General features: G+C 40.1%; 1 protein-coding gene across 10 annotated transcripts in view; it reads left to right on the forward strand.

The window, feature by feature from the left end:
- ELAVL4 (ELAV like RNA binding protein 4) overlaps positions 1–26,308 on the forward strand; it is a 100,425-nt gene that overhangs the window by 52,633 nt on the left and 21,484 nt on the right. For all 10 annotated transcript variants that reach the window (XM_042030650.1, XM_042030651.1, XM_042030656.1 and 7 more), the window contains exon 2: positions 4,898–5,138. In XM_042030650.1, coding sequence (XP_041886584.1) covers positions 4,898–5,138 — 241 coding nt within the window. The remainder of the gene's footprint in view (positions 1–4,897; positions 5,139–26,308) is intronic.

Below are 26,308 nucleotides of genomic sequence, written 5' to 3' on the forward strand. Positions count from 1 at the left end.
TCTGGGGTTTAGAATTTTTTTCAGGTTTTGATTTTAGGAAAGGATTGTTTGTGGTATGTTTAGAAACACTTTTCTTTAGTGCCTATAAATAACACTTTTTCTTAAGAGTCTTAATTGTGACTTTTTTATGCATGCCAAATCAGTTTCTGTGTATTGTGGAATATGGTCAGTGGAGTATATGTAACTCAGCAAGAATGGGTGCTGATTATTTGCTCAATACAAGCTCCTTTCAGTGTTACATATGTGGCAGTCTCAGTTCAACATGCAGACCTTCTTTTAGACTGCTGAGAACAAATTTTCTAAATATAAAAAAATGTATATTTACATTTATCAAGCCATTGGCTATTGCTTATGCATGCAATAGGGAGATAAGGCTGTCTTAGTCTGTCGGTAGTTTTCCAAATGATTCATTAACAGTGCTTTGTAATGGTAGATGGATGTCACACATTTACTGTAATAAGTGAAGATTAGTGTCAGTTACTCCGGCTTGTAATAGTTTGTAATTGTAATAGTTGTGTTTATACATACCGTATTTTTCACATTATTGTTGGAACTAATATTTTAGCAGGAATGAGTTGAAATTAATTGAATTAGTTGAAAAAACAATGAAGATGTGATGGAAGTATTTCTGAAGCATTACTGATGTAGGAGTTGCTCTAATGGGTGTTTGTGGCAGATACTCTGTGGGAGTGGTTTATACCTAGCCTTTTGGTAAGCAGTGTTTTGCAAAACAGTGGCAAAGCTTATGTTGTCTTCCCCAAAGCATTTATTTGTGGAATCTGTCAAACTAAAGTACCTCGTACTTTGCTGATACATTACCATAGTGAGAAAAGTAGTACACCAGGAAATCATCATTTTTAAAAGTAGCAGTCTGATGAAATACATGCACAATTTGAAACATGTAACTTAGAATTTAAAGACTGTGATTTTTCTATTACAGATTGTATTTGTCAGTGTTAGAGTATTGAGATTATTGGTAGCTAAACGTTCAAATGTCTATTGGCAATAACTGCAGTTTATTCTCCTTCAAAGATACCATTACCCCATATATATAGAGTATCATATTGCAGTATTGGGAGTCTGGCAAGTTATTGCCCCCAAAAAAATAAAATGCCTCTTTATACCAGTAGCATGTGAATGTCATCACACATGACATTTGCACTGTAATATTTCAGGACCAGTGGTGACTGCCTAAATTGGGTCAGAAAAGGTCTAGAAAAAGAGATGTTGCTAATTTTACTTTGTTAGAGGTTTAAGACACATCTTCAGGGATAATAGTATATTTTGTTTTTAAAAAATTAGCACTGGGGTTAAGTCACTTTGGAATTTTCAGCATTTGTTTTGCCTATATCCAGATAAACCCTTGATGAGTTAGGCAGACTTAGATATTTTGGTAGAATTGAATTGCAGCCCAATACTTTTCTGTATTTAAAAAAGTTATTACCAGTAATTAAAACACAGTAAGTTAAGTGTGTGCCCTGGAAACTGGAGTACTGATTTTAGAAATGTTCATTCTGTGATACAGGTATTAAATTAAAAATTTAAATCTTAGTGTTGTGGATAGAGGAGGGAAAAGAACATACAGCGGCTGTCATGTTGAAATATATTTGAATAAATAATGTTCCTCTTATGTAATGTGCTGACTGATGTGGAATTGACAACTACTTAATACCAAAAACAGTGCTTGACAATAAACATGCCAGTGCATCCACACTAAACTCTGCCTGGGGTTTGAGCTTCAGACATGTCGGAGACAGGACCAAATGTCTGGGAAGGAGAGCTGGGGCTCACTTGTTTGCTACCACTAATAATCTAAGTCTTGACTCATCACAGGAGTCAGTATGTACACCTAAAGTAAGTGTTATTCCTTTGTGCCTGTGAGAACTTCGAGTGCAAGCTCTGCTACATAACTGCTTTTGCACAGAAACCACTCTGTAAATGGAGACTTAAAATTATGCAGTAAAAAAAAAAAATCTGAAATCCTCTATTAGCAATGCTTTTAATAATTCTTCAGCATTTCTCTTCCTCCATTATCTGTGTTTTAATATGTATATAGCAAATGGATTTTCAGTAACCTATGACTTGGCAATAATTCAAAGGGCAAATAAGTGCCTTGGTTTTCCTTTCTGCTATTAAAAAAATCGGGAAAACTGAATTGGAGTTGAGAGCAACTAGGAAGAAAACCTGGCACCTGGTGCAAAATTAGTTTATGCCAAGATACTTTGAAGTATATGAGGAAATGTACTTGTTCAGTAACAGATTTTTACAGAGCAGCTTACTCTTAATGTTCTGAATGTGTTAAATGTCTTGGGTTGAATTCTGTTCCTTTGCTTGGTGGGGAAGGTATGCATGTTGAAAATAAAACTAAAAAGCATTTGCAAAATGCCTAAGTAGGACACCAACCAGTTTGGAATTTTGTTTTCTTTCACAGATTTTTAAAAGATCCAGAGTTATTGTCTACCATGGGGAACTATAGATAGCTTTTGAGTCTGTTGCTAATAATAGATGATGTACCTTTCTTGGTGTGTTGTGCTAGAGTCCTGCTTCTGCTGAAACTGAAACCAGTGGTGTGGTGTTCCTGAAGGCAGGATCCAGAGGGGCAGGATCAGTCCCTAAAACTGCAGCTTATCTTGTGGGGTTTTCTGTTGGCAAGAATCTGGTCCAGTGATGTAAAGGCACACAGGAGGCTGCCGTTAACCATGTCAGCTGCTTCACTCATCCTCTGACTATGCATTAGCGTCGGAACTGGGATTTTTTTTCCCCCAATTTCAATCGAGTGGATGCAGATGCAGCCTGTAGGAGCAGGCTGTGCTGAGCTGGAGCGCGGCCGCCTTGGGGTGCGAACCCCAGCCCCGCAGCAGCTGCTGGCAGAGCTCAGAGCCCGTGTCTGCCGTGGGGTCGCGGAGGTGCGGAGATCAAAGGATGATCTTCCAGCTGGAATCCCGAGCTAAACAGATTTAGCAGCATCTGAAGCGTTTGAGTAGTACGTGTGAGTAAATACATGGATGGAATTAGAAGAAGGGAAGGGAAGAAAGTATGGCCGATGCTGGGTAGCAGGGGGAATCTTGAAGGAGGAGTGTGTGGGGCTGGCAAAGCTTGGCCAAGGATGCCAGCAGTATTTGGTGCCACGTGGCTGGTAAAATTGGCAGGGGGATTCTGGTTTGGATGTGCCCATGTCTTTCATAAAGTGACTATTTTTGTGCAGTTTTTTTCAAAATGATTCTGCTGTGTGGTTTTAAGGCATTTCTGTTAAGCACAATGTGGCAAGGCTTCTTTTTATTTAAAAGCTGTTAAACCAAGCAGCTATTCCTGGGCTTGATAATAAAAATAATGGTAATTCAGAACTTATTTCCATTGATAAAAAAGAGGGTTATTTCCTAAATGAGGCATTAAACTAACACTGAAGCATTTCAATTAAAAAAAAAAGACATGACCAGAATATAACCTATTTAGACTCTGAGCCACCCTCATGCAGTTAATTTTAGAATAGGCACCCTTTTTTTTGGTGTGTGTGTCCCCATCCTCCTGAATTACAGGCCTAATTTGTCACAACATGTACCTCCCTGGATTTAAAAAAGAAAGCAAATTAAGTCTCGAGTAATTATAACAATTACAGGATCGGAAGAATACCAGGTTCAGAGTGTGTGGTGCCTTAGCCTTCTGTTCTCCTGTGCTTGTCACTGTCCCTGGGCAGTGGAGTCTCCTGCCTGGGGCAGCAGTTTGCATCATTGACTCTCTGGTGGAGGGAGGCTGAGCCCATCCGAGGGATTATCTTCAATACCAGTGAAGCTGTACATCACAAACTTCACAGCAGGCAGCAAAAGCCACCATTTGCATTGCTTTCATTTATCCAGATTTGAGACTAAGATGATGCCCTTCCTTTGTCAGCACTGGTGACAGTGAAGACAGGCTAGAAGCCACAGTTGAGGCAAATTATATGGGAAAAAGCATGAAGTACCCAGGTTTTTCTGCTTCCTTTGTCTGCCTGTGCAGTTTTGGGACGAAAACTTGTGTTCTGCAGATAAACACGCAGGCGGCTTTGCTCACGTGATGGGTGGCACTCGTGACAATGGGGCTACTGTCCTGCAATGCACTTTGCTAAGCTGTACTCTATTTGTCATTTTTTGGAAAGGTCTCTTTGAGTATCTTCTGTGAAAGCAGGAGTTTTCTGTTTCAAGGTAGATGTGCTTGTTATAATTCCAGCCTTCACCTGTGCCTGATAAGCCTTTCTCTCATTAAACCTTTTTGATTCCAGTAAATATCTGAAGACCTTTGTGTCTGTGAAGATTGCAAATCCAGGGCTTTATTGTTTAAAGAGATGTCAGTTCGTTAGTGAATAATATAGGTGGAGAATATAGGTCATCACTGGAACCAGTAAAGGGTATGTCTTGGGACACCAAGTTTATTAATTGAAGGCAAGCTGAGTGACGACACGGTGCAGATTGACTGTGCCTGGTTAATGTTGTTGTCATTGCACTCTGTGATACAGTTATTAAATAGGTAAAATATTTTACCTTTTCGTATAGAGCCATACACTTACTTCATCTGATTTAATGGAACTATAATTTTAATTATGATTATTACCTTAAATTATAATTAAATTTATGTGGTTTAAATTTACATTTGTGAAAATGGCTGCGTGATGAAAGCAGAAATCAGCTTCGCGTTAACAAAAAAAGGTTTTTTAACTGCATCTTAGTATATGCTCACAGCCAAAGACTAGCATGACCTACTTTGCAACAATAACAGAGGAATCAAGCCGGGTTTTTTTGTTGAAGTATCTAAATTGGCCACGAATGCTACCTACTCAATTCGTTTGTGAGTATCTTTAAAAATAGCTATTGTATCTATGAAACTTAAGGGTGGTTTTTTTCTTTTTTCTCTTATTTTGCTGTAGATAATTAGCACCATGGAGCCTCAGGTGTCGAATGGCCCTACTTCCAATACAACCAATGGACCCTCCAGCAACAGTAGAAACTGCCCTTCCCCCATGCAGACAGGGGCTGCTACAGATGACAGCAAAACCAACCTCATAGTCAACTATTTACCCCAGAACATGACCCAGGAGGAGTTCAGGAGTCTCTTTGGGAGCATTGGTGAAATTGAATCCTGCAAGCTCGTGAGAGACAAAATCACAGGTAAGTGCTTTGTGTTGTGGATTTTGCCTGCGTTAAGGGTCAGCTTGTATTTGGGGTCGGCAGAACCTTGGTGTTTGTGTTGCAAGTGCTCGCACAGGGAATGCAGCAGATGCTGTGGTGAACTTCAGGGGCAAGCCTTTAGTTTTCAGTGCTGCACAGTGGATCTAGAGCAGCTGAGAAGCCCCTCAATTCTCAGCCTGCACAGATCTGGGGGAGAAGCCTGAACATTGCCAGTCTGCATGTGCGTAACACACTGTGCAGCTTCCTGCAGGAGAGCTTAGATGGTGGCCTTGCTTTCCTGGTCATTCTCATTTTTGTGTAACATGGACTTGTCTGAATGGCTTGAGCCAACTGGTGGTTCCTAATTCTGACTCTGTTTGAGCTTCCCCAGACCTTCATTAAATTTCTGCCTGTTTAAGAGCACCATAAGGTGAGGTTGTTCAACCACGGTGGCTTCAAACCACAACAGTTCTCTGTGTCCATCACAGCTTATTGACCACGCTGTTCTGGAACAGCAGTGGGCTCTAGTTGGGACACCCTCATCTGGATTTCATTCAGATATCTGTAGACATTAGGTAATTAACTCTGGGCCCCAAAAACATTTCAGTTTGCGGTGGTCCTTTTTCATATGAAGTGGCACCTGTTGGTAGGTGCCTTCAGAATAAAAGCCTCCCATGGCAGATGCTGCATCAACAAGGAGAGGTGCCTGCACTGTCACCAGAGGAGGTGTGGGTGGGTGCAGATACACCTGGCCTAATCCCCATCCTTGCTGCCGCAGCCAGGAATCCACTAGTGCACAAGATGGGATGAACAGTCAGCTTTTATAGCTTGCTTTATAGGTTAGTTTTATAGGTTGTGTGTCTACTTGCACCGTAGGTGGGAGCAGCTGAAATTTCACTGCTGTTCAGTGCATCATCAGTGCTGTTATGTTTAGCACAGAGAGCAGCAGCCTTGGGAGGGAAAGGGTTCCAGAAAAAGAGTCAGCTCCCCTCAGAGGCTCTCCTGGCAACTTGGGTGTGTGCTCTGTGGGAAGAGGCACCATGGGAAGATGAGGAATTAAAATGCAAATCTCCATACCTGCTTCCATAACATCCTGGCAGCATTATGATCTGCTTAGTGCCTTTCAACATGCAATGCTTCTTTTTTGTTTACTTCCTGACACACAGCAATGCTCTGGTTTGAACACAAGGCACATAACAAATGGCAGTAGCTGTAGGGCAGCTCGAGTCCTCACAAGCGTAGTCCAGCAGAGCTTGCTTTCTTTAGCACGTTGACCATGATGTATCTATTGCAGTAAATCTTCTGATTTGGCCACAGCTTTGGGTGTTTTAAAAAGATTGAAAAATTGAATTGACTTTTATTTACTCTTTTTTTTTTTCCTACAGACCTTTGTTTTTGTTCTAGTCTGAAAATAATCTGAAAAACTTAACTGCAGGTTAGTTCAGTTCAGACAGAACTGAATACCTAACTCTCATCTACAGGAGCCTAGGGTGCCTAACTGTAATTTTCATCTTGTGTTTCATGAGCCTTTACTGCTTACCCTATCCCTCCAATTTATGGTGATGTCCTTGCAAAATAATTTCAAGATTTTAGATACTCAGTGTTGTTTTCATAGGGAATGGGTTGGCTCTGGACAGAGAGCCATTGCTTCATCAGCTAGGAACAGTATTCTTTTTGTTTCATTCCCTCTCCAGGCTTTTGTCTTTCTGTTTGAAGATGTGAAAAATTTGCTATATGATCTTCTGACATATTCTTGGGTAACATTTTTGCCTGTGCCTTTTCCTTCCATACAAAGTGCATAAATCTTTGATCACTAAAATACTTTAAAGGAACCGTTCTTTAAAAAAAACTTCCACAGATGCCTTGAGGACATCACCCCTACATGTTGTTTTAAGTGATGATACAAGTACAAAAGAGCCAAATTTGTAAAAAAAAAAATTGTTCTCCAAATTATCTGTGCTGTTTTTGAAAACAGAATTTAATCTGCCAAGATTTTCAGGCCTGTTATCAACGCATTGTGCAACATGACTGAATTTGAGGATGCATGTTCATTCCTCACATTGAATTCGGAGTTAGTAAATCAAATGCAGTCCTCTGCCAGAAGCAGTTCATGTTTTTAAGGTTCTTAGAACATGGAGAGTAACAAAATGGAAATGCACTGAGGTCATACCCAGCTCATCTTTCTGGATCATCATGTAAGCTTGTTCTTCATTAGGCCCCTGGACTGATTTTTTTGGGATGGGAGGGGTGGAAGTGTGCCAGTAGGCTGCTAGAAGAATGACTGGTTTTTCAGGGGCTCTTTGCTTTTTCCTTATTAAAAATAAATAGAAGTATTTTTTCTGACAGTGAAAGCTATATTGCAAAAAGCCCAGTGAATTCTTAAGCTATTGCTGAAGCAGTGAAGATGTGAAACAGTTTAGATTTTGTCTGCTTTTGGATTGTTCATTGTTTCTGTTGAAAATTTTGTGGCTTTAATAAATCTAACGTAAGCATGCTCTGTTTTGTTATGCCTTTAAACAAATGTGCTGTTCTTTCTGTTAAAAGTCTGGTTTGTCTTTATGTATTTTAAGTTTGCTTCTTTCTTGCTGGGCTGAATTACCAGGCAAATCAAAAAAAGTCAGAATCAAAAGCTGTAGAGAGAGCTTGCTTCAAGAAAAATAGAAAAGGTCATAAACCAAACCATGTTTAAATAGTTATCCTGGCAAAACCATAGTAGAAAATCTCAAATGTATTTCTGAAGCTAGGTAGCATTGAATTGGTTCATGTAAAAGATTCTATTTTTCCTGTCAGGGAGCTGCAAAGTTTTTTGGTTGTGTTTCTTTTTTTTGGAATAATGAGTCTTCTGAAGTGTTTTCAAGGAGTTAAAAGGTAAAGAAAGTCTGTTTAAACATACTGGATCTCTCAGATAAAATTCATGACCTGAACTCTTGTATTCATTTTAAATTTGGTTAGACAATGTATGACAGGAGTAGTCATCTGCTCCAAGTCTTTTTGCAGTCTTAGAACAGTAGTGGGAGTTTTTAATAAAATTGGTTTGTGATGTTGCCCCCTCGCTTTGGAAAGGCACATGTTTAAACAAGCATATTCCTTTACTAAAAAACTATGCTAATTTGGTAGTACACCGTACTGAGTTGAATAGGAATGACAGCTTCTAAGACAGCCTTTAATTTGGTATTCAAAACCAAAATCGTAAACTTGGGTTTTGTTTGGTAGCTTCTCAGAACAGGCAGGATATACAGTAGCATTTTTTAAAGATGCTAATGACTTGAGAGAGGAGATGGAAGTCAGGCATACATTTTAATTATGGGGGAAGGGTTGCAATAGCAAAAATGGTTTGGGTTTTTTTTTTCCACTGCAGAGATTTTAAGGGAAATGAGACAAGGAAAAACAGACTGAAGATAGTTGCCTTCATTTGGCAGGGGTGTTTAATAAAAGCAGAACTTGTGGTTGTAAAGTGTGCTTATTAAATTCTTCATTTACACTACCTAATTAATTCTAGCATTTTAAATTAACAGTGAAACTGGTCCCTGCTGTACCATTTCATAGCTACAGCATATTTCGTCCAACAACCCAGTTGTTCAGGTTTAATCAGCTGCACTCAAAAAATGAGAAGGAACTTGGGTTTAAAAAAAAAGCCAGCTAAGTGGCATAAACATTTTAGAGCAGTGTTAGATGAGGGGAGGTGACTTCAGGGAGGAAACCCATGGCTTCAGATGGATATGAGACTCAGCACTAACCAGTGATACTAAACTGTACTGTGTTGCAGATGCTCTTTATTTCTTACTTTGTCTGAAGAAAACCAGTGACAAATAACTTCGTCACTTGAAGGAAAGGGCTTGAACTCATGAGAATTTTCAGAGAAGAAATGCTGAACTTGTTTTGTCCTGTGTTTGCAAACAAAAGATCTAGTCAGTGTAGTGTCCATCAGAAACTGAAGTGCTGCTGGCCCAGTGAGTTGTCCTTGTTGACATAGTTTGTGTGTAGGAGAAGGGGATGTTTGTTATTAATTTTTTAATTGATTTGGTAGCTTTTAAGATTCATGTTTGTTTCTCTGTAACCGACTCAGGAACTTATGTCTCTGAGTCTTCAGATGATCAATATCCAAAAATCTTTGGTCTGCAAATCTCTTGCATCTTCAAATGATCCAAGAACACTGTAAAGCAGAGTATTTATTGATACAAGATTTCTGTGCATCCCTTAAGTTATGACAGGGTTTGCATAATTCTGCTGTGTAGTACAGTTTGATGTTCTTTGCATGTATAATCAGGAACTTTGTTGTTCCTCTGCCCAAAATGTAACACTGTTGGGTTTGGGTTTTTTTAATTGTTCCTTTTTGAATTTGCAGTTCCTTTAAGATTATGTACAAAGACTGAAGTCTTCCACTTTAGTTTCAGGTATTGACAGTAGTACCGATGCAGGTTTAGATTAAAACTGCAGTTCAGAAATAATCATGGCATTGTAAGTATAATTTAAATATCAATGATCCCAGTGAAAAGGAAAGAAATACTGACTGCTTTACCTATAGTCTTCTCTAGAAGTTTGGGATTTTCCACTCCTTACTCCTTGGATTTTCAAACATAAGATCCAAGAACCAAAACCTAATAAAATGACAGTCAGAAATAATGTAGCATTATCTGAGCAAGTACAGGAAGGTATTTTTCACATGAGAAGTGTGCAGTGCTCATTCCTCTGTGGAAACTGGTAAATTGTTGACCTGGGAAGGCTGTTCTGCCCCTTCAATTCAGAAGTTTGTCCACACTTAATTAAGTTGGTATGATGTGGCCTGTAAAAAAAATATTTTTTCCAACTTTCCTGTAAAATGAGTAGTTCACCAGCACATACTGAAAAGGTGCTGCTGTAAAAAGCAAAGACCCAGATTTTATTTAACCAAGTGTGTTCAGCAAGTGGTGGGGAACTGGTGGGTTTCTATCTAGAACATGCTGTTCAGAGCTGCATGTTTTCTGTTTGCTGAAATTTGGGGCTTAATTGAGCAGCCTTAATTTCAGCATCTGGATTTGGTGACTGCTTTGAAAGCAAGGGATGGAGAAGGCCTGTATCCTCAGGAGCAGAAGCCATTAATTGCACAGTGGTGATGCACAGGGAGGCAGGAGAGAAGGCAGGCAGGAATGGCCATGTTCTCCAGGAGGGAAGCTCTGGGGTCTGATGGCAGATGTGCAGTAGCAGGAAAACACTCCCTAAGCTTTTCTTGGTAAGCAGACATCAGGTAGTTATTGGCCCAGTGTTTGCAGCAGGCAGCAGACAAGTTTTATGTATTTTAATTGGAGGTTTTGATGCATGGTAGAGTAGATAAACCAGGAGGTCACAGTGTCCATCTGGGTGGGAATCAAAGGAGGACTCTGGAATCTCATCATAATGTAAAGACACAAAGCAAAAACGGGATTAATGGCTAAATTTAATTACGGAGAACAGGCCTTTGGTAACACAGTTCATGACAATAGGTAACCACTGCATTTACATTGTATAACCATTGCATTACATTTAGGCTGGAAATTGCAGAAATATTAGTAAAACTGTGCTGCTTCATCGAGGGGAGAAAAGATGTATTTTTATTTAAGGTAAATAGTTCACAGCTGTTTATGTGTAGAAGCTGCAGGTAGAACATGTATTCACTGAAAAATTCACATACACAAAACACTGACAGCCTTTGTATCTTTGTAAAATGGTGTGCCGGAAGTGTCCTGTGGGAAGAAAAAAAATTGATCCATATGCAGATAAATATAGTTTACAGTGAAACCTAGCGTTAGGGTACCTGATCTGAGATGACTGAACCTCTAATCTGAGCATAAACTACTTCTGCATTTGATGTCCAATTCACTGATTGTGCTTTGAAAGTGCCTTCCATTTTGAGATACTACTGGTTCCAGCGGTTTTCCCCACTTAAAATACATTAAACAGATAGGATTATAGAATGCAGGGATTATGTTAGATAAGACTTATAAACTCTTTAGAAAGTATGTAAACACTCATGCCTCATGGCATAAGCTCACCTAATAACAGGGTTTAGGAGAAAAATACCTTGTAGAGGTAGTTTATTCCCTTGTTGGCTTGGAAGGGGTTTTTAGTAATTCTCTGTAAACAGTGGTAACTAGTCACTGATCTCTGATCATTTATTTGGCACAGATCTTGTTGCCCTGGACTGAGCATTAGCAGCAATGTCATTGCTCTGGTAGAAGAGGAGAATTAATACAGTTCTTCAGAACAGGAAAAAAAAATCTTTTGTACTGTGATGTTCACCATAAATTGAATATGTATTTCTGGCATTTGGCTTGATTGCATTTAAAGGCCATATTTAGTAGTGCCCCTCAAATTGACTGTATAGGGAATCTCTGCAAGAAGCAGTGGAGTTCTTGCATTTGACTTCCTTGAAAGCAAAAGACTTAGTATTTGCTGAAATAGGAAAAATATTTATGCAGCAAAGTACTCAGCTAGACTTCTTTTGTCTGAAAAAATAATACCAAATTAAGTCAATTGCCTTAGGTTTTTCAGAAAGTTGACTGTATGTCGGCCTCATGGTTACTTACTAGGTAAAGGGGATTTGTATGGAAGTTACTTCCTTGTGTTTAATATGTAGACAAATGCAGTGAGGAAAGAGTGGTCAGAGTAGTATTACTGCAGCTGAAAGTCAAGTGCCCAGAGAAGCAGAAGTCTAAAATAGATTAGTTTGGAACTGAAAAGAAAAAATTCTTCTGATCGGATGGGGTACAGAGTATGCTTTTTTTCATTTTATGCAGAGAATAAAATATTAAAAGATATGGAAAACCAGACATGTTTCAGAGTCTTTTAAATTTGAAATCTAGAATTATTTTTAAAGGACTAAATATATGGCTCTGAATGTTATTAAAGACCTTTGATAAATTGATCTTAATTTCATAGCCTAGTTATTTTTATAGCTTATTTCCTGAAGTATATTCTGTTCTTGAGCAGAGATAAACGTAATCTCCATGTTGCATATCCTATTTTAAGGGCTGCAGATTCAAGACAATTCCCAAATATTGATTATTTTAATGAACATTTGCATTAAGTGTCTGAACTTAGCACTGTGGAGGAGGAGACACAGAAATGGTAGCGAGTGTCTCAGTGCTGGATCTCTAAAATGTTTTTTGTGTGATTTGATGTCTGTGCTGAACGCTGAGGAAAATGGTCAAATTAGCATCCATCATTTTCTTTATCAGTTCTCTGCAGTTGCCTGGTGTGGGCTGTGCTGGCGAACAAAAGAATTTTGATTTCTTGATTATTGGAAAAAAGCAATTGAAATGAGTGTTGGGGCAAATAGGCAGGAAGCAAGCAGGCATGACCCTTGTGCTGCGAAAGAGCTTTCTAATTAACTTCACCAGTTTCAATCCTGAGCTGCTTCTGAAGTGTATTAAATGCCTCTAATGCATATTTAGAGTATTCTTCAGTTTTTGCTGCTTGGTTTGAGTAACTACCATCACCTTCCCGTCAAGCCCAGTGTGGAAGGATTAGCAGTGTGATTTTCCTCAACAGCACGAGTACGCCTACACCTCTGAAATCACGACTTCCAGGTACAAGGTTATTTATGAGGCTTTCCAGTGTGTCTGCTGACCTTCTACTCTGAGCCTTTTTTCCATCCCTCATATCACCTGCATTGAAGATAGCTGTCTACCAGAGAACAGCCAGGGAAATGGCTCTGGTGGAGCTGTCTGTTGATGGCACTCCACCCTTCTCTTTTAGTGTTCTCTCTCCTTTTTGGCTCATTCTGCCCTCTTCTCAAGAAGCCCAGACTCTGTGCTTCAGCATTTGTGTTCAGCTGCTTCTCTGTAGCCCTTTTTCTTTTCTTTCCTTTTAGCCCAAAGAGAAAGGGGGAGGGAAGGAGTGAGTGCCAGGAAAGTTCTGGGAGACTATCAGCCACTAGTGAGGCACTCCCTTGCAGCTGAGGCAGGGTTCTTTGGGGCAGCAGTAGAGACAGCACACCGAGGTACCTGTCAGGGCTTCCAAGGCTGACTTTCCCAGCATTTCTCCATTCCCTGCTGCTCAAGGAGTTTTGCCCTTCTGCCACACCCATGAGCATCATGGCTGTACTGTGGCTGTCACCTCTGCCTGTCTGTGTGCTCTTGCTACACAGCTTGTCCAGGAACAGAAGTGACCTGTGTAAAACCAGTTCAAATGCTTTGGAAAGTGATCTGCTTCCTGCTCTCCCTTTTCACAAGGCTGATTCTCACCAACACTGCATTTGGCGTTTCTTCTTGACTTTCAGAAGGTGTTCAGTAAACTTGTGACCAGAGTTACTTAATCTGCCTGTGGTAGCTGATTCTCTGAATCAGTGAGCCAGGGAGTCCTTTCCCCTTCTGTCTTGCAGAGCTGATCCATCATCACTTGACTCCCTAGCAAGCAGTTTGTTTTCTCTACAGCCAAAAGAGTTCTGCCAAGGTGATTTTCACCTTGGCTTCTGGGAATGGTCAGCCTGAGACTTTCAGACTGGTATTGGGATCTGCTACTCCTGGATGTCCTCAGCATTCCTGGCCCTCCTCTGTTTTCTGCCACCTCAGTTTATGTGCAGTCCCTAAACTGATCAAAGTAGTCATTCAGGTTCCATCCCCTCAGCATACATCCTTCAGATTTTTGCCTTTGGAGTTTCTCTGTGACTTGAGCAAAGACCCACTTACATGATCAAGCCAACCTCTTTTCTATCTGTTTGTCAAGTGAGATACCATTTGTAGAGGGCAGAGTTTCTTTTGGGATATTTACTGCATGGGGGTCTTGCCTGGCATTAGGTCTTTTTTTTTTTTTTTCCTTTGCTCCCAGAAAACATCAAAGGTTTAATCCCACTGCTTGGAAACTTAGGCCATCATTTTAAATTGTTTTACAATTAAAACTTAACTTCAAATTATGCTATTACACACAAGGATATATGGAGAGGGGGTTTTCTGCACCCTTAACACTGCTCACCACCTATTTTTTTTTTTTTTTCCTGCTTAAAGCAGAGTTTCTCTTGCTGCCTGAATTGGAAGTCCAACAGCCTTTGTGTGCAGCTCCCATGCTTAGAGTCAGCACAGATAACCATCTCAGGAATCTGGGCTATTGGAAGTTGCTCTGATGCACGGTCTTTGCCAGCAAATCTCTGGATTTCATCAACATTCTCTTTATGTCCTGTGCTTGATTCCTGGAACTGTCATTGATAGGGTACTGCAGCCTCTAACTTTTCAAACAATTTGTGATACAGCCTGAGTTTTGTTTGGGCCTTTCTGCATATCTCCATATCTATTAAGACAGGTTTTGCTCAGGTGCCATGTTTCCCATTTCTGTGATGCCACAATCTCATGGCTGCTCTCATCCCTGTGAAATTCTGATTCTATAAAAAGATAAGAGAAAGAGGGGAAGAAAGCATCATGGCCCTGAAGTACCAGTCCATTTCTTTGGCTTTGCTCATTGGCTCTGCTTTGGCTGACTCACTGCTGGGTGTTGTTGGATGTAGCTGCTGTTCTCTGTTGTTCCTGAGCAGGATCCATCACTGACTTTGTTGATGTTGCTGCTTTTGTCCCTGCTAGGAATTTCACTTCAAGTTACTGATTTGCAGGTGCTGCTGGAGACAGGATATTGGACCAGGCAGCCTCTGCTCTGACCCAGTACTGCTGTTCTTAAGACTGACTCAGCATCTGTTTAATTGGTGGAATATATCAGCTTGAGGGGGGAAAAAAACCTGAACACTTTATTGTTTTTATTCACAAGAGCCCGAACTACCATTTTTTTTCCAGTTAAGTGGTTTTTAAGGGATGTTGCAAAAGCAGATGGACAAAAAGCTGTGTCATACTCACCTGCAAACAAACAAATGGCAGCATTGCCAGTGTGATTAATTGTTGCTGTACTAGAGGGGCTGTTGTTCCTGCAGTACGAGCTCTAATCTGCCTGCTGGCCCTATTCAGATAATTTTGCTCACACATGTTTAGAAGCACCTTAAGTTAGGTATCAACAGGCTTCCTTCCTCTTGCTGCAGAATTCTAGGACCCAAAAAATGAGGCTGCCTCCTCCTTCTCTGGGAAGCTGTTGGCTGGATGGAGGAGGTGTATTGACTTTCCTTGCTGTGAGGATGGGTAGGTAGGGCATGAGAAGATAGGACATGTAACAAGAAGTATTCTCCAGCAGTTCCTTTTTTAGACTCCTCTGTTCTCCTACTTGCTGTATCTGTGTCATTTCTATTTACCAGTGCATATCTTTGCCCAGTTCTGTTTCTTTAACCATTTTTCTGCCCTGGAAGCCATTCTGTGTTAACCAAAAAAATAAAACCAAAAACCCAGCCCTAAACATGAACAGCTTGGGAGCTTGACTGGTAACATATTTTTCCCTTATGCTTTCTGCTGCATTGGAATAGCTGCTCTGGTACCTTGATTTTGGTTGTTGGTAGGATTGTGGTACTCACTTGCTCCAGGTTAAGTATTTTGCCAAACTGGAAACAAAAGGAAAAATGCTTATTTACCTTCTCCTCTGTTTACCACCTACTTGTAAAATATTGTGAAAAGCCTTTTGTAAGAGTTGTGTATCACAGAAATTGCGCTTGTTTTAGTGGTGGTCAGCCAGCGATGGCATCGGTCTGCTGTACATCTAGTGCCATACATGTAGATAAGGCTATAAGGGAAGGTATTAGCTGATATAGATTAAATCTGCCACCTTGAAAAGAACAGGATTTTTATGTTGGAGAAAATTTACTGTGGAGCATATTCATGCTAATATTCTTCTCAAGAAAATTATCAAGATTAAGTGATAGAACTAAGTAGTATCTGCACACAGAGTCATAATATTTTCACCTTAAAGTAGTCTTCGTTACTTTTGTAACCTGCAGGTACCTTGGAGGAATATTACAAACATTTGAAACCGTACTTAAATTCCTGTTCCTGCTTCAAAATTCTTGGAAGTTCTGTCTTAAAGCTGAAACAAATTCGTGGTGAGGCTCCCTGCAGTGTATATATCAGTGGATAGCAAAATTTTTATGGGTAGCATGTTTTGGAATATGATAAAGTAGCTTTACCTTTCTCAGCATCTTTCCAGATGCTGTGTGAAGTAATCTGTGTAAATCTATTACAGATTAACCTTCTTAGCTGTCAGGTTGCAGCTTTTATTTATGTTTCTGCTGATCAGATTAAAAATGCTGCAGTCACGAGTTGTGTTGTTAATATTAAATTTTGTATTCTGGTCTGTAATAAATTACTTTCCTCTGTGCATTGCAAAAAGTGGTTAGTAGAGCTCAGAGTTTAATTAGTAGGCTGTTGATGAGACAGAACAGGTATTGAGAGTCATTGTTCTGAATTACTGTGAAATTTGTTAGTGTTGTTGTGGCTTTTGTTTTTTGTTGCTTGACAGAGGCTGAGGTACAAACCCTTAAATGTTGCTGAATTAAATCATTTAATGACAAAATTACCAGGGCTTTTTGAATTTGCAGTCAAACAGGTTTCAGATATTGATGCTGCAGTATAATGTTGTCTCACTTAATATTCTTGTTTTGCAAAACAGACTCTTGTTTTTCTCCAGTTTTGTTCCTCTGCCATTTCCTTTAGACCAGGAGGAGCATTGCTACCACCATTTCCACATGAAATGATTCCAAGTTTGAGGATGCAAAGGATTTTTCAGATCTTAGCTCTGTCTTTCCCATGTCCTGTGCTTGTTTCCTTCTTATCGGCAGAGTATTTTCTTGGCAGAGTATTTTCTTGGCCTTTTAATAAAAATCTCTAGCCTATGAACCAAGATTTTTGTTGACCCATGACTCTTTCCACTCTGCAATTCTGACACTTCATGAAAATAGGAACCTTAGTCTGTGCAGGCTCTGTTCTGGTTCTGTCCTTCTGCCTTTCTTCCACCACTCACTGCCATCATTTTCTAGTGGAGTTCCTCATAAGCTTTGACTCTGAAAAAGGACAATGCCAGACACCCATACAAGTTTGGCACATTTGCACCAAAACTGTATATGTGGTACAGTATGGGCTCATTGTGATCCGAACTTATTGTGCCTTTGGTTGAAGCCTGACCAGTCAATAATCACTCTTGTTTCTTTTGGTTTGCCTTCAGCTTCTGCTCCCTTGTTCAGTGTCCAATTTTTAGTTGCATTCTACTTTCATCTAAATTTCAGAAGTACCAGGATTTGGGATGATATGCAGGAGGGAAGATACATGTGCTGTAATGAAGCGTGTGCCTCTTCTGTGACCTGCTGGCTCATGCTCTTGGAGTGCCTTTTCTCTTTGGTTCCAGACTGTGATTCTTTCTACCCTCTTCTAATTTCATCTTTTTTTATGAATAATGGTATTAAAAGTAGCACGCTTCTAATATTTCATTTCCAGTCATAGTCTTTACATGTTTGAAATAACTATAGGCTTTTGTATCTCCCTTTAGTCAAATTTCATCAAAGGATACCATATTTTAGTGTTTTAACCCTTGACACTTCAACACACTTCTAAGATTGTATCTTAAGTTACTGTTGAGCCTTAGGTCTTATTTTAAAGCAGTGACTGCAGAAATTTGGCTTCAGTTTGTTGCCTTCCTCGTCTCTGGTACATGCATTCCTTGTTAGAGTTGTGTGGTCTTTACAGTTTTTTCTGTACTGCTTGTCCAGTGCTGCTGTATCCATTCTCCCCACTGTGACATCCCCTATTAGGGATGAGAATGGCTTCCCACAGTGTATTGCATGCGTCATGTAATCCAGTGACTTCTTTAATTGCAGAATTTTTTTCCACACTGCTGGTAACCATTTTTATGTGCTGTTACATCTTTCGGGGTTTTTTTTTTTCTGGTTCTATTTGTTTTCACTTTTTCTTACTGAGTCTTGTTTTCACTTAGCCTGTTTGTTTCTAATGTCTGCATTCTTGTGTTTAAGTCGTCTCTTCAGTATTGAATTTACTGTTCAGGATAGACAAGTCATGGCTGTTTCTTGTCCATTCATGCCTGTCCCCAGAACACTGGATTTTTATAGTACAGTCCCTGTTCTGTTCTGGGACAAAGCGGGGAGGAGTGCAGCCTTGCTCTTCTCGGAACAGCTGCTAATTCAGAGGCTGTGTGCTCCTTGAAGGAAGGGGGAGGAGAAGATGAAAAGAAAGGAAGCGAGAGATGTCAACTGAGGGGAGCAAAATCCAAATATTTGTTCAGAAATGGAACTCACTTGTCTTGTGTATGTCAGGAGCAGTAGCTTTTCAAAAGCTACTTAATCAGTTGCTTGCAGTAGTATGAGCACACCCATGCTGAAAATCCAGTTTTGCATTTAAAGAAACTTGATAAAAGCAAGCAAACAAAAAAAGAAAAAGGAGGATAATAAATTCTACAGAGCATGAAATGTGTGTGTTGTTTACAAGATATCTCTAGCCTAGCACAACTCTCAATGGGCCGATGATAAGGTTCCAGTCTGAGAGTGGCGGAGCTGCGGTTTTAGCTCCCTGTTTTAGTGACTGTGTTACTCTGTCCAAGTTCACCCTGGAAATCGTGATGCCTTTCAGTTTCTCTTCTCCATAATAGGAATAAAAGTGCTTTCCTCAGTGGTGGTTTTGAGAAAAGGTGTGTTTCAGAGATAAAATGCTTCCATGCTATGGTAATGGGAACCACAGAAGACTCCAGCCAAGTCAGCAGCATCTGTCTCAAAACTGCCACTTAAGCTTTGCATGCAGATTAGTCTGTGTCCTCAAGCACAGCAGTGGCACCGCTGACCTGGTTGAACTCTGCAGTATGCAGGTAAGAGCAAAGCCTTGTTTCAGGTGAGATGCAGAACATCTGAAATGATAGAAGCCTTTAGGAGACTGTAAGGCATGGTTTCTGAGGGAGGGCGTGTTTTATATTCCTGGTGTTGTAAACTATAAAATGGAGTAGTTGTGTGGTTTTGAAAGTCCTCTTGAGATTTCTGTGGGAGTAGGATTTTCAGAAGGATCTGATGGCTCTGGGCAGCAGCAGGCTGTCAAAGCATGCTCCATCATGTTCTGTGTTCAGTGGATATATGGGGCCATTCTAAAGTGAAAGCAATTACTGTATCTGATTTTGAGAAATGGCAGTTACTGTCAGTGGGTATTTTATTTACACAAGAACTGCTACTGCTTTGGCATCTCTGAAAATCAAGACATTAAATTACACCGTCTTGCATTAAGAGATTTGTCAAAACTATAGAAGAGGACAAAACTCATGTAATCTCCTCTGGCACTGCCTGGCAAAATCAAGCTTTCTGACTCAAAGTGCTGAATGAATGATGTTTCTATCATAGGGAGCTTGCAGATGGGTTTGGGGAGTCTTGCTTTGATTTTGAGGTCACCATGTCTGGGTCCTGGTGGTTCCCTTCCAAAGACATATGTGGAGGTCCAGGACTTTCAGTTAGCTCACCAGCACTAATCATTTGCTGTACATTTATAGGATTTGTTTCACATTTTGGGCAATGCTTCTTTTTATTCCCCTTTTATTTTACTAGGCTTGTTGTCATGGTATCTGGCACTTCCCATTCAGATATTAAAATTGAGTGAGTGGTGTCTGTATGTCTGGTTCATTTTCCCTCTCTTATCCTCTCCCTGAGGGAGAGTTTTACGTGGGATGTAGCACACTGTTTGCAAGGGCTTCCTTTGGGGGATTTTTTAATCATGTAGCAGCGTCTCTGTTGGAGAAGGCATGGTGTAAAGAAGCCCCTTCCACTTGGGCTGAAGTTTATTGAATCCTGTGTGCGTAGGGTTCCCGTGGGACCTCATTGTGCAATGCATGTCTCCCCTCAAGCTCCCCAAAAAAAGGCCTGTCTCCTGCATGAATGAGCTTTTATCTGAGTCTCTCTGGCATTAAGGCAGTGATAGGAATTTTCTCTGTGCAGATAACCTGATGGGGAGGGCCATTGCTATTTGTCTATCAGGGCTCTGATGCCTTGAGGGGAGAGAGCTTGCTTGAGGGATCTTGTCCCATCTGAGGAGCTTTGTGTCATTATGTAGCCTTTGCAGGTGCTCTAGCTGTGGAACTTTGAGGATTTTTCCCAGAGGTTTGAGGTTAGCTTTATTTTTTTACTTTTTGTGAAACTATAAAGTGTTTCTTAGGAGGGGATCTGTTACGAGTGCATTTCACTGTTAGTCTGGAACCAGGCTTTCCTCTCCAGTAGTATTTAAAGAAGGATCTCCTCAACTCGGATAATGCTGATGGCTGTTTTTAACCAAGGACAAGTCATGTTTCTTAACTGTAGGTGCACTGTAGCATCACACCATATCTGGGGCTCTAGACTGGATTGCATTTAAATACAGCTGACTTTTCCTAATGTGGAAGTGGGATCTTCTCAAAAGAACTAAGGGCACTTCAAGTGTAGTGATTTGATGGAAGGTTCCCAAACAAAGCTTGTACTCAAGTCACTTTCCTGCAAAAGGCAAAAACCAAGTGATTTATTTACTTATTCTTGTTTAGTTTTTGCTTTGAGAAAGATTGTGCAATTTTCCCTAAATTCTTGGAAAAGCAAGAGTTAGTAGGGGGAGAATGCTTCCTTGCTATTCATGGACAACATGTATTAAATAAATCCTAGTTTGTACAAACATAAGGAGTCTGTATTGTAAATAAGCTATAGACTAAATGGGTGCTGTGATAGAGCTGCACTAACACAGAACAAGTTACCCTTCACAGATGGGTTGCAGTGAATTGGGACTGTGACAGCCGTAGCTTAATTGTTTGGTCCTAGGAGCACTGTGCGTAGAAGATGCCTCCCTCCTGATTTGCTTCTCCTGAGACTGCAGTGTGCATTGCTGGGGTGACAGCAGGTGATTCTCCTTGGGTAAAGAGGTGGAGGATGAATGAGACTAACATTATATGGTATAAAAAAGCATCAGACAAGGAGCAGGTTTTGAACTGGTCTCGTGATCAGATCTCATTTTCCCTTGATCTGAATTTTCTCTTGATAGCTTACCTCGTTTTTTAGGTGAACAGCTCTATTTGTTGGTAGCTGTTGCAGAAACAACAATAAGAAAAAAACCCTTGACCCTCTTTGTACATTATGAAAATATCTTCTCAAGGGTTTTATGTAACCTCCTCCAAAAGCCTCTGTTTCATATGGCTTTTCATATGAGTTGCAGTCATTCCTTTTCATCCCAGGAATATGTTTAAAACACTTCTGAAATGGTTTGAAGGCTCACAGGGGGGTGTTCTGAAATGGGCCTGCCAGCTGGAGCAGGGCTTGCCTTGAATGTCAGAAGTCTCTTCGGTTACTCTTGCTTAAAAGACAGAAAGCAATCTTCCTGCCAGCCATCTATAGGTGCTGTTTATTACAAACATCTCAAGCTTGAGAAACACTGGGAAAAGTGGAAGAGCATCATGTGCTGGTTTGCATGGAAGAGCCGCAGGTGGACGGGAAGTTGTGCTGAGCTTTTGCAATAGAGAGAAGCTCACCCCATGACCAGTTTCTTCCCTAGATGTCACTGAGGTTTGAACAGGCAAAAATGGAGCTGGGGAGATCTGGAGAATTCGTGGTGAGCATTATTTATCTTTTGGTCCCAAAGGCAGAGTGACTGAAGGCTGTTGCTGTCTGACGGCTCCTGCCTGGCTGATGCGAGATGAGCTGTCAGACGTGCCCTACTTCCGAAGGGAGGGATTGTGTCAGGGAAGCAGCGGCGCTCGCTGGCGCTCGTGTTACGGCTGTCAGGAGGGCAGTTTTAATTAGGTTTTACATTTGGGCAGGGGACAACAAAACCACAATTTAAGGCAGTCTGGATCGCTGCTGTCCTATTCTGTGCTTGTTCTCATGAGTGACTGCTTATAGTAGGGACCACAGTGCTTTAATGTGATGTTGTATTCCACAGTCATTTATTTCCAAATAAAAAGGATGTTTCTAACCATTTTTTTAATTTACCTGGTCACAGGTGGGCAACTGAAAGTTGCACTCACCTCTGAGTTGCTGTTTAGAATAGTTTTCTGCAACAGGAAGGCTTCAGACTTTACTGAGAAAGTAGTTTGCTTCTGCTTTGCTTGTGGCAATGGTTGTTCTTCATAGAACCAGCAGGAACAGTGTATTTGTAGAGCTTCAGAGTAGAAGAGATTATAGAGCACTTAAGGCATCTTGCCAAAACATTCCCTGGATTAATTTCTGCTTGAGCTAGAGCATAGTTTTCAGGAAAAAAAAAAAAATCAAGCTTTTGGAATTTCCAGTGGTAGAAGAACTGACAAAATGGTTGGTAGGTACTTAAATGCATGTTACCTACAATGTCAAAAACAGAGTAAATGGCTTCCACAGGAAAACAGCATTCACTATATTGTTTCTAGTCTGGTTTCACTTGCCAAGCAGTGGGACTTGGGATATGTAACTCCATGGACAGACATTAGTAAGAAAAAATTAATTTGTACTTCAGGTGAATACTAATGTAGTAGTGTTCAGGTTCAGCTTCAACTTTTTTGATCAGGTAGGCAGATTGACCCCCTTATCTCAACTGAAGGAGGTCTTGTGCTGTAGTCAATTCTCATGGCACCATCACTGTGGCATCAGTGTTTCACTTGGAGCACATGCACCAGGAGTGGGCTCTTCCTCAGCAAAGCACAGGCAGATCAGAAGCAGCAATTTTTCTTTCCCTTTCTGATTGTGTGACTTTTATGGCAAGAATAATTCTAACTCTTTTGTCAATGTTGTAGGCTTGACATGGCCTGTGTCAGTCTTTCAGCTGAGCATTCCTAAAGTATGCCACAGTTAACTTGGTTTGTCAGGATGTAATCTTTGTGCTATCTAAATGTGTGTATTTGTGGTTTACTGAGGATCTTAAATTGCTTTATACCTTCCCTCTGTTCTCTTTGTACTTATCCTCTGCTCCTCCTGTCTTTCTACAGTCAGTTTTCATGAGCAAGGAGTTTGGGTTTTTTCCACTTACCAGTGGAAATAAACAATTTAGGGCCAAGATCTGTTTCCTGAGATAGACCTGTAGGAGAGTGTCTTTCTGGTGACCTGTTCACAATTCCCAGTAAGAAATCCGTTGGCTTTTTTAATCCATTTAATGTGTGCTATGTTAATTTTGTTTTAGTCAATTAATAAGCAGTACCCAATCAAGTCCTTTAGAGAAGACCAAGTATATCAATGTTGATTTAATGGCATTCTTAAAATTTATAGGTCAAACTTGTAATCTCATCAAGGAGGTTGTCAGTTTAGTTTGACAGAATCTATTTTGCATAGACTTAATTTGATTGACATTGATTTTATTACCCCTCACTAATTCTTTATTATTAGAGTCTACCACTGAAGATTCTGTAATTTTGCCTTGCTCGGCGTTAGACAGCTGGGCCTGTGCTTACTTGGGTCATCCAGTCTTCACTTTTTGAGTTTCAGTGCAAAAACTTTTTCCTCCAGGCTCCTGGAATTTGTTGATCACGAGAGAGCCATTAGCCCCTCTTTTTTGGAGTTTGTTCTCTGCAAGTAATCCAGAGCATCTGGATTACTATCTACTATCTACTACTGTTCTCTGCAACTAATCCAGAGCATCCAGATTAATTTTAAACAAAAATAATTTTAGGAACTCCTGTTTATCATTCACCTGGGTTGCTAGTTATACCTTCACATACTTCTTCAGGTGTACATAATGCCTGTTGTCTCTGTGCTGTTACTGTTAGTGTCTCCTGGTGAGTCAGGATGAGTGTTACAGGATGTCTTTTCTGTAACCTAAAAAAAAAAAAAAAATTCTTTTGTTATTCCAACCTTTACTGGCCAGAGAGGTTTTGTGCTTTTTTTTTTTCTGTTTTCTATGACATTTTTGTTCTAATTCACAGGGGGTTTTTTTTCTATGTGTTTTCCCTTTATCTCTTAAAATAAATGTGAAATGGGCCAAAGCAGACTGGCTTATAGAGGAATTAAAGGAAGGTACGGGTCTTTGACTCTGCCTTTTTCATAGTTACAGGTTTTTGGATGTAAATAATACAGGGTAAATTGATTTTTTTTTTTTTTTTGGTCCCCATCTTCTTTCTCATGGCTTGTTTTAAGCATAATTTTCAGCTTTGAAATGGAACTTTCTAAAATGCAAAACATGTACATAACCAGCTTGGGCTTGGCTTTGCCTGCTTTTTTTTTAATACTGTTAAGTCCTTGATAACTTCTAACCCTGTTACTGCTCACTTTTTAGACCTATTCCTTACCAGATTCTGGGAGGTCCACTATACATTTTCTGCTGCTAGATAAAACATTCAGAAAGAGCAGTGGGAATAGCAAGATAACAAGGTGTTGTTTTAGGATCATCTAGAAATATCGCTTGCCTGACCTACTGAATCACAGCATGCGATGAACTATTGGATTCCAAATCACAGAAAATATTTACTATTTACGGTGCTGTTCCTGGGAAGTGTAGCATGGGAATGAACTACAGTGTCTGTGTGGGATCCCACTGAGAGGTCCAGCTGCTTGCTTTGTGCTGCCAGATTGTGTCCAAAGAAGTGTTACCCTTTTGGAGTACATGCAATAAGAGCACATGATGAAGAAAATAGGGAAGTTCATACTGTTTACTGTATTCTGGAACAAATCCTTTTCCTTCTTTACCTGTAACAATTTTTAGTTCTTTTGTATCTAGATGTTGTTTTGTCTGACATAAGGTATATTGCTCTTGAGAGGAATTTGAAAATAATATTTTTAGCTCCGTGTGTAAATTTTTTGGGCTTCTTAACTGTAAATGTTTAGCACAGTAAAACTTTGATGTTTGCCACAGTCATCATAAAGCTTTTCACAAATTAGTTTTTTGTCTGAGCTTTTCAGTTTTTTGAGACTGGGGTGGTTTGTGTCAGTCTGCAAACACATGGTAATATTTAGGGGAGAGATGGTTGAAAATACAAAGTAACCAAACAAAATATGCCCCTGAAGTGGAAAGCTCTTAATTGGAAGGTTTTTCTCCCTTCAGCTTCACTGGTACAGTGAGGTCTGTGCCAGAAAGCAGCAGCAGGAATTTGCTGGTGGAAACAACTGCACCAAGATTTCAATGGGCTGTGAAGGGTGTGGAGTTTTTAAGATTAGAAGGGTATTCATTGAATTAACAAATTCCATGCTCAGAATTGAATATTCAGCCTTTTTTGGTGAGAATATAGTACTGCTAATACAGCAATCAGTGGGATATGAATTTATAACCAATAGCTTCTGACTAACAGGCCTGCAGTCCTGTTACAAGTTTTGTATATTTCTTGACGTTCAGGAGTATATACACTAACAAGAAGAAATAGTGTTTCTGCCGACCTATTATTTGAAAGAAAAATGGTATGACAGTGTAATAATTTTCATTAAGCCAGGTCCTGAATGCAGACAAGACCAGCCTTATTTGTGTTGGAGAAAATATATTTATCCATTGCCAGTTGGTAGTGAGAATGAGAGATGATGATATCTAAATAACTTGAATGTTACTGGGGAGCTCAAAAAAAAGGTTTTGTGTAATTGTGATCTCATTCTTTTCTTGTATTGCCATTTATTTCCCTTCCCTGCTGCTAGTGCTGTCTGTGGGTTTGCTGTCTGTGGTCTCTCTTGTGCAAGTACTTCCAGAAGTAAGAATTTTTCTATGGGAGATTGTTGAAAAACAGTGTATACATTGTAGAGGTTGGTCAGTCCATGTGTCTTGAGAATAGCAGTGGCTGGACATGGAAGCCCAGGGTCAGATGTTTGGACATAAATCCCAAGGCCTCACGTCAGCTACTCCTGCTCTCTGTGTACCTCTGAAGTCCAGAGGTGATTAAGAGGGAAAAGAATGGATACAAACACAGGTTATCCAAGCTCTCTGATCCTTGAGTTGTCTTCCCCCTATAAAAAGAGGCATGTTTCCTAGAGAATGGCTTTCCTCTCCCTAGGATTGTTTAGGATTAAATGTATTAAAGACTTGATATGTTCAGAGGCACAGGGATTGGGGCTGTATAAAATACCTCAGGTAGGCAAGCAGAGGAAGGCATGGCAGGGAAAGTATCTTTACAGTATTTCTGCTCCAGGCTTTGTGCTCAGCCAGACTTCAGGTCTTTCTTGGTTTATGTCATGTAACTTAGATAAGAATATTTTTGAGATTAATTCAGCTCTCCAGGAAGACAGAGTATGTTTTTACACTTTTTTTCTGAAGTTAAATTGATGGGATGGAATTGCTCCCTGGCTGTATTGTATGTTAAAACAGTAATTTCTTATCCTTGCGCCTGCATGTGGGCATTTCAGGCATGAACTGCAGTGTTTCCATGGATTTTTAAAGTCTTCCATTGCATAGTTAGCAGCTTTTAGGGCTTTGATCTGAATTCAT

This window comes from Corvus kubaryi, unplaced genomic scaffold (assembly GCF_017639235.1).
Source record: "Corvus kubaryi isolate FWS band 111438036 unplaced genomic scaffold, C.kubaryi_AGA036_p1.0 37334, whole genome shotgun sequence".
Lineage (NCBI taxonomy): Eukaryota > Metazoa > Chordata > Aves > Passeriformes > Corvidae > Corvus > Corvus kubaryi.